Source organism: Penicillium oxalicum, chromosome II (genome assembly GCF_001723175.1).
Source record: "Penicillium oxalicum strain HP7-1 chromosome II, whole genome shotgun sequence".
NCBI classification, from domain to species: domain Eukaryota; kingdom Fungi; phylum Ascomycota; class Eurotiomycetes; order Eurotiales; family Aspergillaceae; genus Penicillium; species Penicillium oxalicum.
In genome coordinates this window covers 563,604-575,586 of record NC_064651.1, presented here as the reverse complement: position 1 = coordinate 575,586, position 11,983 = coordinate 563,604, and the positions used below count along the sequence as shown (strand labels likewise).

General features: G+C 46.9%; 3 protein-coding genes across 3 annotated transcripts; 1 reads left to right on the top strand and 2 right to left on the bottom strand.

The window, feature by feature from the left end:
- Window positions 1-458: 458 nt before the first annotated feature.
- POX_b02121 (uncharacterized protein) lies at window positions 459-2,141 on the top strand (the record flags this gene model as incomplete). Its single annotated transcript, XM_050111037.1, has 2 exons — window positions 459-1,353; window positions 1,558-2,141. 2 exons carry the CDS (start codon window positions 459-461, stop codon window positions 2,139-2,141), a joined length of 1,479 nt encoding a protein of 492 aa, XP_049971383.1.
- A 2,496-nt stretch (window positions 2,142-4,637) lies between these two features.
- Window positions 4,638-5,838, bottom strand: POX_b02120 (uncharacterized protein; the record flags this gene model as incomplete). The annotated part of the gene is made up of 2 exons (XM_050111036.1): window positions 4,638-5,645; window positions 5,806-5,838. The coding sequence occupies 2 exons, from the start codon at window positions 5,836-5,838 to the stop codon at window positions 4,638-4,640; spliced, it is 1,041 nt and encodes a 346-aa protein (XP_049971382.1).
- A 5,390-nt stretch (window positions 5,839-11,228) lies between these two features.
- On the bottom strand, window positions 11,229-11,342 carry POX_b02119 (uncharacterized protein; the record flags this gene model as incomplete). Its single annotated transcript, XM_050111035.1, has 1 exon — window positions 11,229-11,342. One exon carries the CDS (start codon window positions 11,340-11,342, stop codon window positions 11,229-11,231), a length of 114 nt encoding a protein of 37 aa, XP_049971381.1.
- Between the last annotated feature and the right edge of the window lie 641 nt (window positions 11,343-11,983).

Genomic DNA, 11,983 nt, shown 5'->3' with positions numbered 1-11,983 from the left:
TAATTTTGTGTCTCTGGGGCTTTGTGTCAGGACCAGTCTGCCAAATTGAAGATGGAGGAGCTGGTTTTGCTATGTATATAATATCCTTGCTTGTCATTCGTTGGTGATGGTCTTATAGCGCTCTGTCTAGAATTCAAACATGGTGCCGAACAACTGGAAAATTGTCACGATTCGAATTTCTATCAAGAGTCATCAGGTACTGGGTCGAGCCTAGAACAAAATGATCTAGCATTGCACAATATGCAGTGAACATTAGAGAGAGCTTTGACATCCAGGATACGCCGACTTGTCGCTTCGGTACCCATCAGCCCATTTTCGCTAGCTGTGATTTTCGTGTACATCGCTCCCCATGGCCGCGTCGTCACGTGCCGGCTTATGCCGCTGCAAAAACGGCCGCATTAACCCGCCGAACTATCACGACTTCCACCTCGGAAAATATAAAAAAGCAACGATCAGCCATGGCAGGAGGATATACCTGTTCTCAGTGCCTCCAGGTGCTTCGGCAAGGTGTCCGCACAGCTGGACACTCCGGTCGTTTACAGAGTCTCTCGCATTCCCGCCGACGAGGCACCATCTCCCCATCATGGACTCGCAGCTTCGGCTCCGAACGTAACAGCAACAGCCCGCGCATTCTAGGCGTGAAAGCTCCCACCGACCAGGGGAATGGCGTCTCTGCCAAATCCAATCAAACGGCCATCAAGTCCTCCTCCTCCCCAGCCGCACCCAAATCCTTCTCTCAGCGCGCAGCCTCCACATCTGTCGACTCGCGAGCCCTCCTGAAACCCGATAACCTCTTCCACTCGTTCACCAACTCGCCTTCACCTGCAATTCGCCAACGCGCCGCGTTCATCAAGCAGAACGCCTTTTGCCCACACCCCAGTCACCAACAGACTCGCGTGCCTTCCTCCCCTTATGACCCGGAAGCTCGCAAGACCTCCCCTACGGACGAATCGAGTCAGCCTCCTGCTCATTCGCATTTCGAATGTCCCGACTGCGGCGTCCCGATCTACTGTTCCGAGGGCCACTGGATGGATGATTTTGAGGCTCATCTGGAGGTGTGCGAGACTATTCGGCAGATCAATGAGGATGATCACGATCTGCACTCGGGCCGGTTCTTCCCTGAGTTTTTGTACCCGGGAGTGCAGGACGATAACTACGTGATCAATATGACCAATTGGGATACGTACATGTATACGCGGGAGTTTGAGGCGATCAATTCGGACCGGTCGATGCGTCAGGTCACTCGCATGCTGACGTACCCGCAAACCATTGCGAGTGTCTTGCATGAGTTGAGTCCGTATAGTGTTCGGGGCAAGAACCGATTGACAGCCGAGGGGTTGAAGAGTATGAGCGGTATGTTGAAGGATCCCTTTTTTTCCTCCTTCCTGTTTTTTTCGAACACAGATATGGTTCCTTTGATGTATCTGTCTTGTGTGAACCTTTGCTAATTTCCCTGTTCCTCCGATATTTCTCAGCTCTGCGTTATTCTCTCCATCCTCCCAAAACCGGCGAAGACATTGACATTAAGGGTCTACGTTTGAAGGCGCCTCCTGTAAGAATCTTTATCCTGGGAGCGCGCGCCGAGTCCTCGCTTCCTCGCGATGTCTGGTTGCAGCTCTCGTACATCTTCCCGCGCGCGTGCCCTGCTGCACCTTGTCTTCATCGGACCTGAAGCAATGGCCAACCGCGATGCCGAGTTCCCTCTTCCCGAGCGGACCCCTTCCAATCCCTTCGGCGGGATCGTTGAGGACCGTCTCGGTGGTCAGATGAAGATCACCACCTACGTGGATTACTTCCACACCATGTACGAGGCGCAGTACTTCCAGCCGTTTGACCCGTACTTGGACTGCTTCATGCTGTTCCACCCGGGACTCGGCCACCCGGCTTCTTCCCACGAGTGGGCGCGCACTCTGCCCCAGCTGCTGGAAACCAAGGTGCCGATTCTGTGCACGGGTTATACCCAGTGGGACATGGAGCGAGATATCAACTGGGTCCATGAGAAGTGTGCCGGTGAATTCGACATGTTGTTGGAACCGGGTGAGAATATCTTCCGCAGTCTGCGGTGGGATTTGAATGATATGGATCCTCATGATGTGACTTGTGGTAATTGGGGAGTTTGGGGATTCCGTGGAAAGAGGTAAGATGATCAGTTTCCCCCTTGTGAATATTTTGGCTTCCCCGGGGCTTTTGGCCTTTTTTTGACCATTTTACTAACCTATCCTCCTTTTTCTTCCCTTACTTGCTATAGATACGAAGCCACTCTCAAGGACTAGACTCGTCAACTTTGAAGAAGATGAATTGTCGCCTTTCCGGATCTCCGGTCACTCTCGGTGAATGTGTGAGAATACGAGGACAAGAGTCCTACTTTTTCTTTTTCTCCCTCTCTCTCTTTTTTCTCTTTTCTGTATTATATGTATCATGGGGGTTTGAAATTCCGGTTGCAGGCATTCTCTTCTTGGTTTCAGTACCTACACATCTTGTAGGTCAGGTACCAGTAGGTACTAGCTGGTACCAGGGAGGTAGTTACGGATGGAAGTTACCTTCAATGTTGCAGTAGCTAGATTTCTAACGAGCGCTCTCCTCTTCATATTATGGCATAGTTTTATCTTCTTTCCCTATTCCATATGAATTTAGTGGTTGTAAGAAAATAGGTACAACAGAGATATCTATGCAAGCTTTTTCCTAAAGAGAGAATTCAGTGCCCTTTTCAGTGCCTCTTCTAAGACAACAACTTTGTAGACGACCGGACATCCTTTTGATATTTAACTTGTGTATCATAGGCGTTATCCAATAGCTTTTGGTAGGGAATATGACTATGAGAACCTAAAGAATCGCTTTTTCGAAAATTACCAAGATGTTATTGATGTTGTAAGCAAAGCTGATGAAAGTAGCTATTGTGTACCTGATGGAACTGATTGTGTTTTGGTAAACTGTAAACTACCTATTGAGCTTGATACTCTGACTCTGTCGTCTAGTGCATGGAAAAGCCAGAGTTGACGGTGAGATCGCTCGGTCTGGTCGGTCGGTCTATGCCTGGCAATTCTACTGATAGCTTAGAAATGGTTAGTCATTGTGCTTGTTGATTAGATAGAATATAGATGATTAGCTAGGTGCACTTCACTCTTAGTTCTACTATATCGTCGTATTCATGACGATAGTCAAGGGGGCTGGTTAAGCTACGCTTCATATGAACAGTAGAAAGCAGGCCCGGCCGTCACGATCCTACTGACTAAGCACTAAGCGATTCTGCCGGTCCGCGCGTGGTGTGGGCATGTGACTTGTCCCCCAAGTGGAACTTCCGTCGCTTTTTCTCTTCTCACCATCTTCACAACTCTCGACAAGATGACTGCTTTCTGGCAGACAGAGCACAAGACGTACATGGAGCTTGAATCTGATGCGATTCTGTACCATGTTGACTGCTCTTACACTCTATGAATCATGAACAGCGAGATAAACTCGTCCTATCATGGCTTTGTTTATCTTCCCTCTTTTCACTCATCATCTGCCCTTCCCTCCCCCCCCTAATAATCATCGAATGGCATTGAGTGTTTCTCGAGCGACATCTCAATTTCCATACGACCCATCCCACTCCCCATATCCCCAGTCCACACATTACGCAATTCCTCGACTCAGCTGTCCCGATCCAGTCTTTTGATATTCTGGATCGCCTTTCCCTACGGACCCTTCTTCACCGAAGGACAGTCACCACAGCGCCGCGTTTTGTGGCCGTGACCGACTGGAGCTGAATCTCGAGAGTGACGGAGGTGATTGGGCGGATTCGAAGGTTTTCTTTTTTTAAAGAAGTCCTTGGATTCCGCTTTTGACCCTCTATGCTATTTCCTCTTGCTGGGAAATGGATTGCTAGATCTACTCAGGGCCTTCATAGTTCATGTTGTTCTTTTCTGGATTCTTTTGGGAAAGGAGGAGAGGAACGGAAGATGGTTTCATCTTATGTTTCTTTGCTTTTTTTTCTCTCGGGAATTCTCTTTTACAAGAACATGACTCCTTGCGCACCTACATTATTCGGGATAGATCTTAGATAGGGTTTGGTGTTGGAATAGGAATACTTGATTAAATTTTAAATTTTTTTTTTACTTTTTCTACCGAGGTACTGTTTTGCCTTTGCTGTTCCACGATGGATCAATCTGAAGGGGAGGACATCAAGGGCTTCATGCGCAAAGACTCTTCTCTTTGCTGCATTGTAGAAAAGAGATTGAGGTATCCATGGCCAGTTGATACCTATCTAGACATGATCTAGGTTGTCTAGTCAGAAAGGGCGAGCGCATCTATCGTCTTATTTTATCTTAATATGGTCGGCCTGTCATGTTGAGGATCTTTTTGTCGGCTCAGACTCCTAGTTTTGGATGCAGTTTCCAACAGAACACGCCCTGGAGCACACCCGAAGCAAGTCAACAATGGCATGCGTTTCGCATAGACTCGTTTCCAACGTTGCTGAATATTTGCAACTTTATTTTAGTAATTCCGAGGTGATGATACCTTCGAACCCTTCGGAGAATGACACTGTTTATGCCTCCATATTGATGGATATCGGCTTACTTCCTTTGCCCAAGTGATCTATTTACATCGTATGCTCTCCTGCTCTCCGACAATGCATCGTCTCTCTCTCTGCACCAGGTCTATAGCTTGCTCTTCGCCTGTTCATCTCCCGTCACATTCACCACCACCTTCCCCCACGTCTCTCGCCCACCCAGCGCCTGCAACGCCTTGGAGACACTCTCCAAACCCGAGAAACTCTCGTCCTTGAACGCCGTACCCCGGAACTTGCCCTGCGCCACCAGATCGAAAATCCCCTTCCAAACCTCTCCCACCGTCTCCGTCTCAAACTTGGCATACTGCCCCCAGTGCAATCCCACCAGACTCACATTCTTCAACAGCACCCGATTCAACGCCACCTTTTCAATCTTACCCGCCGCAAACCCAATCACCAACAGGCGCGCATTCCACGCCACACACTTCAAGCTGGCCTCGATCATTCCCACGGGATCATACACAATATCCACGCCCGCCTTGCCATTGCCCTGTCGGTGCTGCGCACACAACGCCTTCACCTCCTCCCACTTCTTCGCATCGGTATAATCAATCACGTAGTCGGCGCCAAACTCCTTGGCAATCTCACGCTTACGCGGCGTCCCCGCCGTCGCAATCACCGTCGCCCCCTTGGCCTTGGCAATCTGTACCGCGGCTAACCCGACGCCTCCAGCCGCAGCGTGAACCAGCACCCAGTCACCGGGCTTGACGCCTGCGCGCTGCACCAGGCCGCCGTACGAGGTTGGGGCGGTGACGAACAGACCGGCTGCATCTTCGAAGCTCCAGCCCTCCGGGATCGGGAGCAGGGTGTTTTCCGGCGCAAGAATGTGGGTTGCGTAGGCGCCTTGGGTGGCGCCGAAGACGCGATCGCCGACGCGGAAACGGGAGGAAGTGGAGGAGGAGTTGGTGGGGAGAGCGAGGATGGTTCCTGCAAACTCGGCACCACCGATCCAGGGGAGGGGAGGTTGATGTTGGTATTTGCCTTGGATCTGGAGGATGTCGAAGAAGTTGGTGCCGGCGGAGTGGATTTGAATGAGGTATTTGTCTGGCGATGGGCTGGGGGTGGGGACTTCGGTGACGGTGAGATCACCAGGGCCCTGGTGGTGGATCAAAGAGTGTCAGTTGGTGAGGAAAGTAGGGAGAATTTTGAACGGGGTAACAGAGAGAGGCAGGGTAAATGAAAAATGGGTTCATCCTTCAAGACGAGTCTCATTCTCAAAATGTAAGCCAGAAGAGAAACAGAAGTGCAGGCAGCACCTTAACATATTCTTTGACTTGAACAGCACGCATGTTGTGTATAGATGGTGGGTGTTATGGTTTGAAAATAGATGGATTGGACTCAATTGATGTATAGTCTTTTCTTCGGGGTCAGGTTTGAAGGTAATGAGATCAGATTGATGAGAACTGTCGAGAGATGGTAAAAGTGTGGAGAGAAGGACGGGCAAAAGTTTGTGGGGAGATGGTTTCCCCGCGTGGAAGATGCCGAGGCATCTTTTCGGATATCCATCGGCAGGGGTTAGCGGACCACAAAGTCAAGGACAGGACAGTATACGAATGGCATGGCAGAAAGCTTTTCGCCCCTGAAAAGGTAATTTCTAATCCAATCCTCATATATCTTTAATGAATTTAGGTGCACGGCAGGTTATTAATTGACATGCTACAATCCGTTCCATAAGCTCCCGGACAGTGCCATTTTTCCTATTCTAAATGTGTTAAATCTTGATATTCGACGACCAGTTTTCTCAGCAACAGCAAATCCTACTATCCTAACTACTATTAGAATATTATCACTGATATATAAATAGCTAGTATGAATTACTTATTCTACTTCTAGGACTCTAATTATTGAGAAAACTATGATAGAGTAGAGAGTGTCAAATTTTGAGAGGTCTTAGCGATAGCTTTTACACATATCTACGAGTAAAAATACTTTATGCAAATTTTTGCCTATAATAAATATAATTTTCATTATCTACTGAACTAAAATACTAGGCCTTAATATTCTGAGCATATTATTTTACTGATTCTTAATAATAAAGTGGCTTTTTGCTTATAGTCGTTGTATAAGTTCTCGAGTTGAGACCTCTCAGACATCGTCACTTTTGTAGGGAGGGCGCGTACTGCCCGGATACTTTTGAACGGAACTGGTATATTGTAGACTGACTCAACGCGAATTAAATTTTCCCTTTTTTTCTCCCTTGGCAAAGAGCTATTGTGAAATGCTTCCCCGAAAAAGTGAGTGGCTTGGTTTTTGAAAAGTCTCTCGACTTGAAAATAAGAATATTCAATTCAGACTTTTGATATGAGACCAGTCCCGCTTTTCTAAATTGACATGAAAAGTATTTTCTCCTTTTACAAAGAGCACACAATGAATACTAAGGTGATTGGGTAAGGATATATGCGTATGATAGACTAGGTATCATGTTCTCTTATTGCGACTACAGTCAACGCCGGGCACATCAGAAATTGTCAGATATGTACTATTCTCCTCCTCATATTTTCACCACTCGCAGATACCTAACTTTGCAATGAAGGTTCACCGAGCCCGCCTACATCTCGATGAAAATCAGGCAAGAGAGGCCGAGATTTGTCGATGGACATTGATTCCTCCTATCACCAGGTGTAGCCCTACAGATAAATATGGTGTTGCTGTACGATGCTTCATTTTGAAATTCTTGCATCATTCTCGGTCAACAGCCCTAGCCATCAGGATACTACAGCTCTTCCAAATCGTGAACGTTGGGTGATCAATTTACCGGCAACAGCTGGATGAGTCAATATTCCAAACTTGATTAGGTAGGCTCCGAGCTCTTCACACGATGCATGCCAAATGTGCACTCATGTGATAGAAAAGAAACGTTTTCTGATATATTTTCGAAACTCGTCATGCGCTGGTTTAGCTTCCCTCGGATTTGCCGTAGGGCTGTAACAACCACAGCAGAACAATCCCACGCCATAGCATATGTGTCCAAGATTACAATTGCGGATGATTCAAAAAGAGAAAAAAAAGCCTTTGGTTCATCATTTGTTTGGATAATCTGATACCATAAGCACAGACGAATGGATACTGACAATATGCAAGAGAATATCGATGCCTGGGTAATTACACTTTTCCCTCTCACAAATAATGACTTTTCTCCGACTCGGGATTGTGGATTGAAGGGGAGCAGTTGGGACTGTATGTCATGCTATAGTTTTTGCAAGAAAACAAGCAGTCTCACAGAAGTCCAATACTATAGACAGACTATGTGTTAATTTAATTGTCAATGATGCATCCCTGTTGCAATTTCTGCCTAGCTCGGCTTTTCTGAATGCATCGTGCAAGCATGAATGAGATTTTCGAGGCTCTCCAGGACAAGAAAAAATACTGAAGATTGCAGTAAGCTTGAATCCGAATGCAAAGCTTGATCACTGATCTACCAACGGCGAGCATTGTATCCTATTTTGACCCATCTTGATACAAGAGACTGTTTTTAAAGAGCTCGCGATGAGAAAGGCCTGCCGCACTTTGCTTTACTTTCATGATGTGCTGTTGTACTCTAGTCCTGGTCAAAGATTGTGGGGTGTGAATATCTACAGAAACTCTTTTATTTCTTTTGAATATCGTCTCTTTACGCCTATCTGGAAGTTTCTTGTGCGACAATCACTTTTACCGCTAAGATGACGCGCCTGTGATCTAAATCTCGGAACTCGTAGTTATATCTGGGACATAATATCTCAGTAGGTAGAAGATGATTAAGTCCAACTCTCTATTCGACGGTTTCTCACCCCCATTAATATGCCCATTAGAAGATGAATATGTAATGCACAAACTTTGTCCTTGTGCAGCTTTGCATCTTTCTCGCTCAAAGTCCGCACAAGGTTTAGCATGAAGTAGTACTCGAAGAGTGCAACAGAGCAAGTATTCAAGGCTTGTCCTATGATAGAAACAGCATCCGGCCTGATATTTCGATTCCAAAGATGGACGTGTTCTCGAGAGAACGGGGTAGGTTGGGCCGCAACTCCCCCGATCGGTTGTTTCAAAGAATGGAGAAGCATCACGTAGACCCCACTGCTGTGAGAAAGAGGCGAACACGCACAGATAAAGCTCGGAGTCTTTGTGAATTGGGACCCTTGAAGTCCCATTGTGACCTGAGTGGTACAACGTAATAGAACCAGAACCTACCCCAACCCTTGTTAAAAGCTCCTCATATGTTCAAGCTCATATTCCCCCGTTCACGTGTAAAATTATGAATCAGTTCAACCAAATCTATCCAAATTCAGCGCTATCTACAAAGCAACACAGGTCTTCCTGACTCCTCGTTTACAACTATTCCCCTGCCTTTCCTATTCCTGTTCAAATCCAATTCAGCATGTCGAGTCCAGTCGAGTCCATTCGAGTCTAGTCCAATTCAAATCGTCCGCACAAAGCCACACTTCACATTCAAGATACCCAAAAACGAGAAACACCCTGTGAAGTATTTACCCACACCTCCATCGCGCAATGAGCCTATACAGTACCGTGCCACACCCGAGCAAGGAATCCATCACCATCACCATCCACCACACCTAGAACCTGTCTGTCCAGACACGGCACTAGTCCGAATTATACCGCAAATTTTGCATCTTTCAATTCGCGCTTTCCCTTTTCCAGAGACACAGATCTGATCTTCATCTCCAACCCGAATTGCCGTCAGCTCTCGACTGATTTCTGTCCTGTCCCGTCCCATCGAGTTTCACTTCGATCTGTCCCACTTCGTCTCAGCCCACTCCCGCCCTCCCCCGTTCCCAAAATAAGCCCCAAGCTCTGTTCAATGCTGACCGAAAAAGGAAAACAAAATGGAATACCCGTGCCAGCATTCTCGGATCCCTGCCGAATATGTGATTCATAGTGGCAAAACACACGGGCACCTAAGTAGGTTTGCTGCTCCTTTCTTGGCTTTCCCCCCTCTCCTTCTCCTCCCCGGCCACCAGTGGCTGTGGCGATGGCCATCCTCGATGGATGGATCCATTCAATCTGGTTTCCACCCTCAAATCGTGACTAACAATGGAAATGAAGCTGTGGATATCCTATACCTATTCACCTTCGGAATCCGGAACAGCTCCTCCAAAAGGGGGGGGAGAAGGCATCTCTTAACCAATATTAGAAAAAGAAAATTTGCATCGACGTGGACCCTTATTTCTGGATCTTGAAGGACCGATGCCCTTTTAGGTAGGACCCTGCAAGGGCCTAGGAGAACTCACAGTCACCAGAGTGGACAGTGCGGTGGATAAGAGCTGGGAAAACCAGGTCTATGGAGCTTTTAGCTGGGTTTCAGGGAATTTGGGGTCAGGGTGGAATACAGTAATAGAAGAGTGATTTGGCTGTTCGATTGAGATGAAGCCAATTCGAGAAAAAATGGCAAGATGGATGGCAGAGCTTGAACTTTGAGATTGGAAGGGCTTAGACTGGAAGGTTTATAGTAACCAGGGATAGAGAGAAGTACGAGGAGAGTAGTAAGTGAACATAGTACCACCGCCATCCTCGATCCATAGACTATGAGTATAGGGTACAAACTACCTAATGAAGTTCAAAACATATCGATCAAGAGATAGTGCGTACACATGAATTACCCACCTACAACTCTTTGCTCCTGCCTCTCGTTCTCTTACTATATCTCTTCTAGGCTTTGTCGCCGGGAATGTCTCCACAAGATCTCCATCTCATCCCATCCACTTCGGCACTTGAAGGCGATGCCGACTTCCATTAAATGTCCAATGTGAGTCTCCTTCCAAAACCGTCGTCCATACGCTGCATCAGCACATATGCCGGGAATTAAATTGCCAAAGCCGATACGACCGACAGGATGGCCACATGCATCTATCCACCGCGTTCGCTGTTTAATTCTGGCGTGCTCCCCTTTCTTTCCCCCCTTTTCCGCTCACTCGCCACCTGTGTCATTGGCCGTGCAAGAAATAGCCAGATATATTGATATATTAAGATGGGGTTTTCCCCCCCAAAAAAGGTGCTCTTCGATTTAAATGTGATATAGAGATAATAATTGGCTCAGTTTTGTAGAGGTATAACGTAGTTGAGCGGAGTAGTTGGGATGAACATATTGGAGATGGACAGCGGCACTCATACAATTAACAATATCTCTGATTAATAGAACCGGTATACAAAGCTTGCCTGTTCAAAAGGCAGAGCAACCAGCTCATCTGTAAATAAGAAAACGATAAACCATACAGCTCCACATCCAGTCTCACCAAAAGGGGAATAAAAAAACAAGAAAGGGGGGAAAACACCAAAGGCTCGGACGAGGGCAAACACAAAAACAACCCATGAATACAGTTCTCTTGTATAATATGACTGTTTACAAAAAAAAGCGCGAATTTGGCACAAATTGCACACATACAATAGATTACTAGAAGCTAGAGACTCCCCAAATCCAGAGACCACCCATTATCGACCGGTTGCACAGCGGGTACCAAGTCATCTTACACCATTGGGAGATTCCCCCTACCACGTGCCCACATATCCTTTCTATAAACGACAAATGTCGAGCGAGCTCTCTGTCCGACCTGCTTATTGATCCTTCGGTACTCTTATAGGTGATTCTGTACTGTGTGTTGACCCCAACTGGACCCATCTATAGTTACACAGTACCACTCAGCTGGGACATACTATATAGTAGATAGGCCCGTGACATGTGCATTTCAGCTCAAGGTGGACTGTATAATTGAACATAGTGGAAAGAAAGACTCGGGAATATAAACGATTTAGGTATAGGCTCCGATAGGGTCAGGAGCATGATCCATTCTGTCCAAGTATCCATTGTGAGTCTTTTTTTTTGGTGCTCCACGATCGTCCACCGTCCGCGAACTACACTCTCTTGAATGGATGGTCGATCGGGCGGGGATAGCTTGAGCTCAATGTGCCGGAGCCGGGGGGAGAGCCGGAGCTAGGATTGGAGATGGAGATGGAAATGAAAGGGGGATGAAAAAATGTTCATCATTGAGGATGAATGGCACATAGTAGTTTAATAATCGATACATAGACGGTACTTACCGCAAGTCCAATATGTACATACCCCTGTAAAGCCTGTATCTATCTCTTACAGTATCCTACTAGAAAGAACCGACTTACTAACATGAATGAATGGCGAGTAACTACTGAGCCGGACACGCTGCACAAATTCACCGGGAGTACTCGGGACGCGGAACAAATTGGAATCTCTCCCGCCTGTACCGGATGTCATGACCGTCTCGCATCAGCGCACATGACTTGGACCTTAAGCACACACTGACGGAGAAATGGACCGTATGTGCATAGACTGACAAGATGCGTGTAGTGTTGACTGAGCCAAATTCGGAGCAGAATGATCCCTCAAGTGGCAAATCGGGTTACAGCTTCTGGAATATACGTCCACTCTGATTTCTCACCAGTCGTATTCCTTTGATGTTATGTATGTCTTCT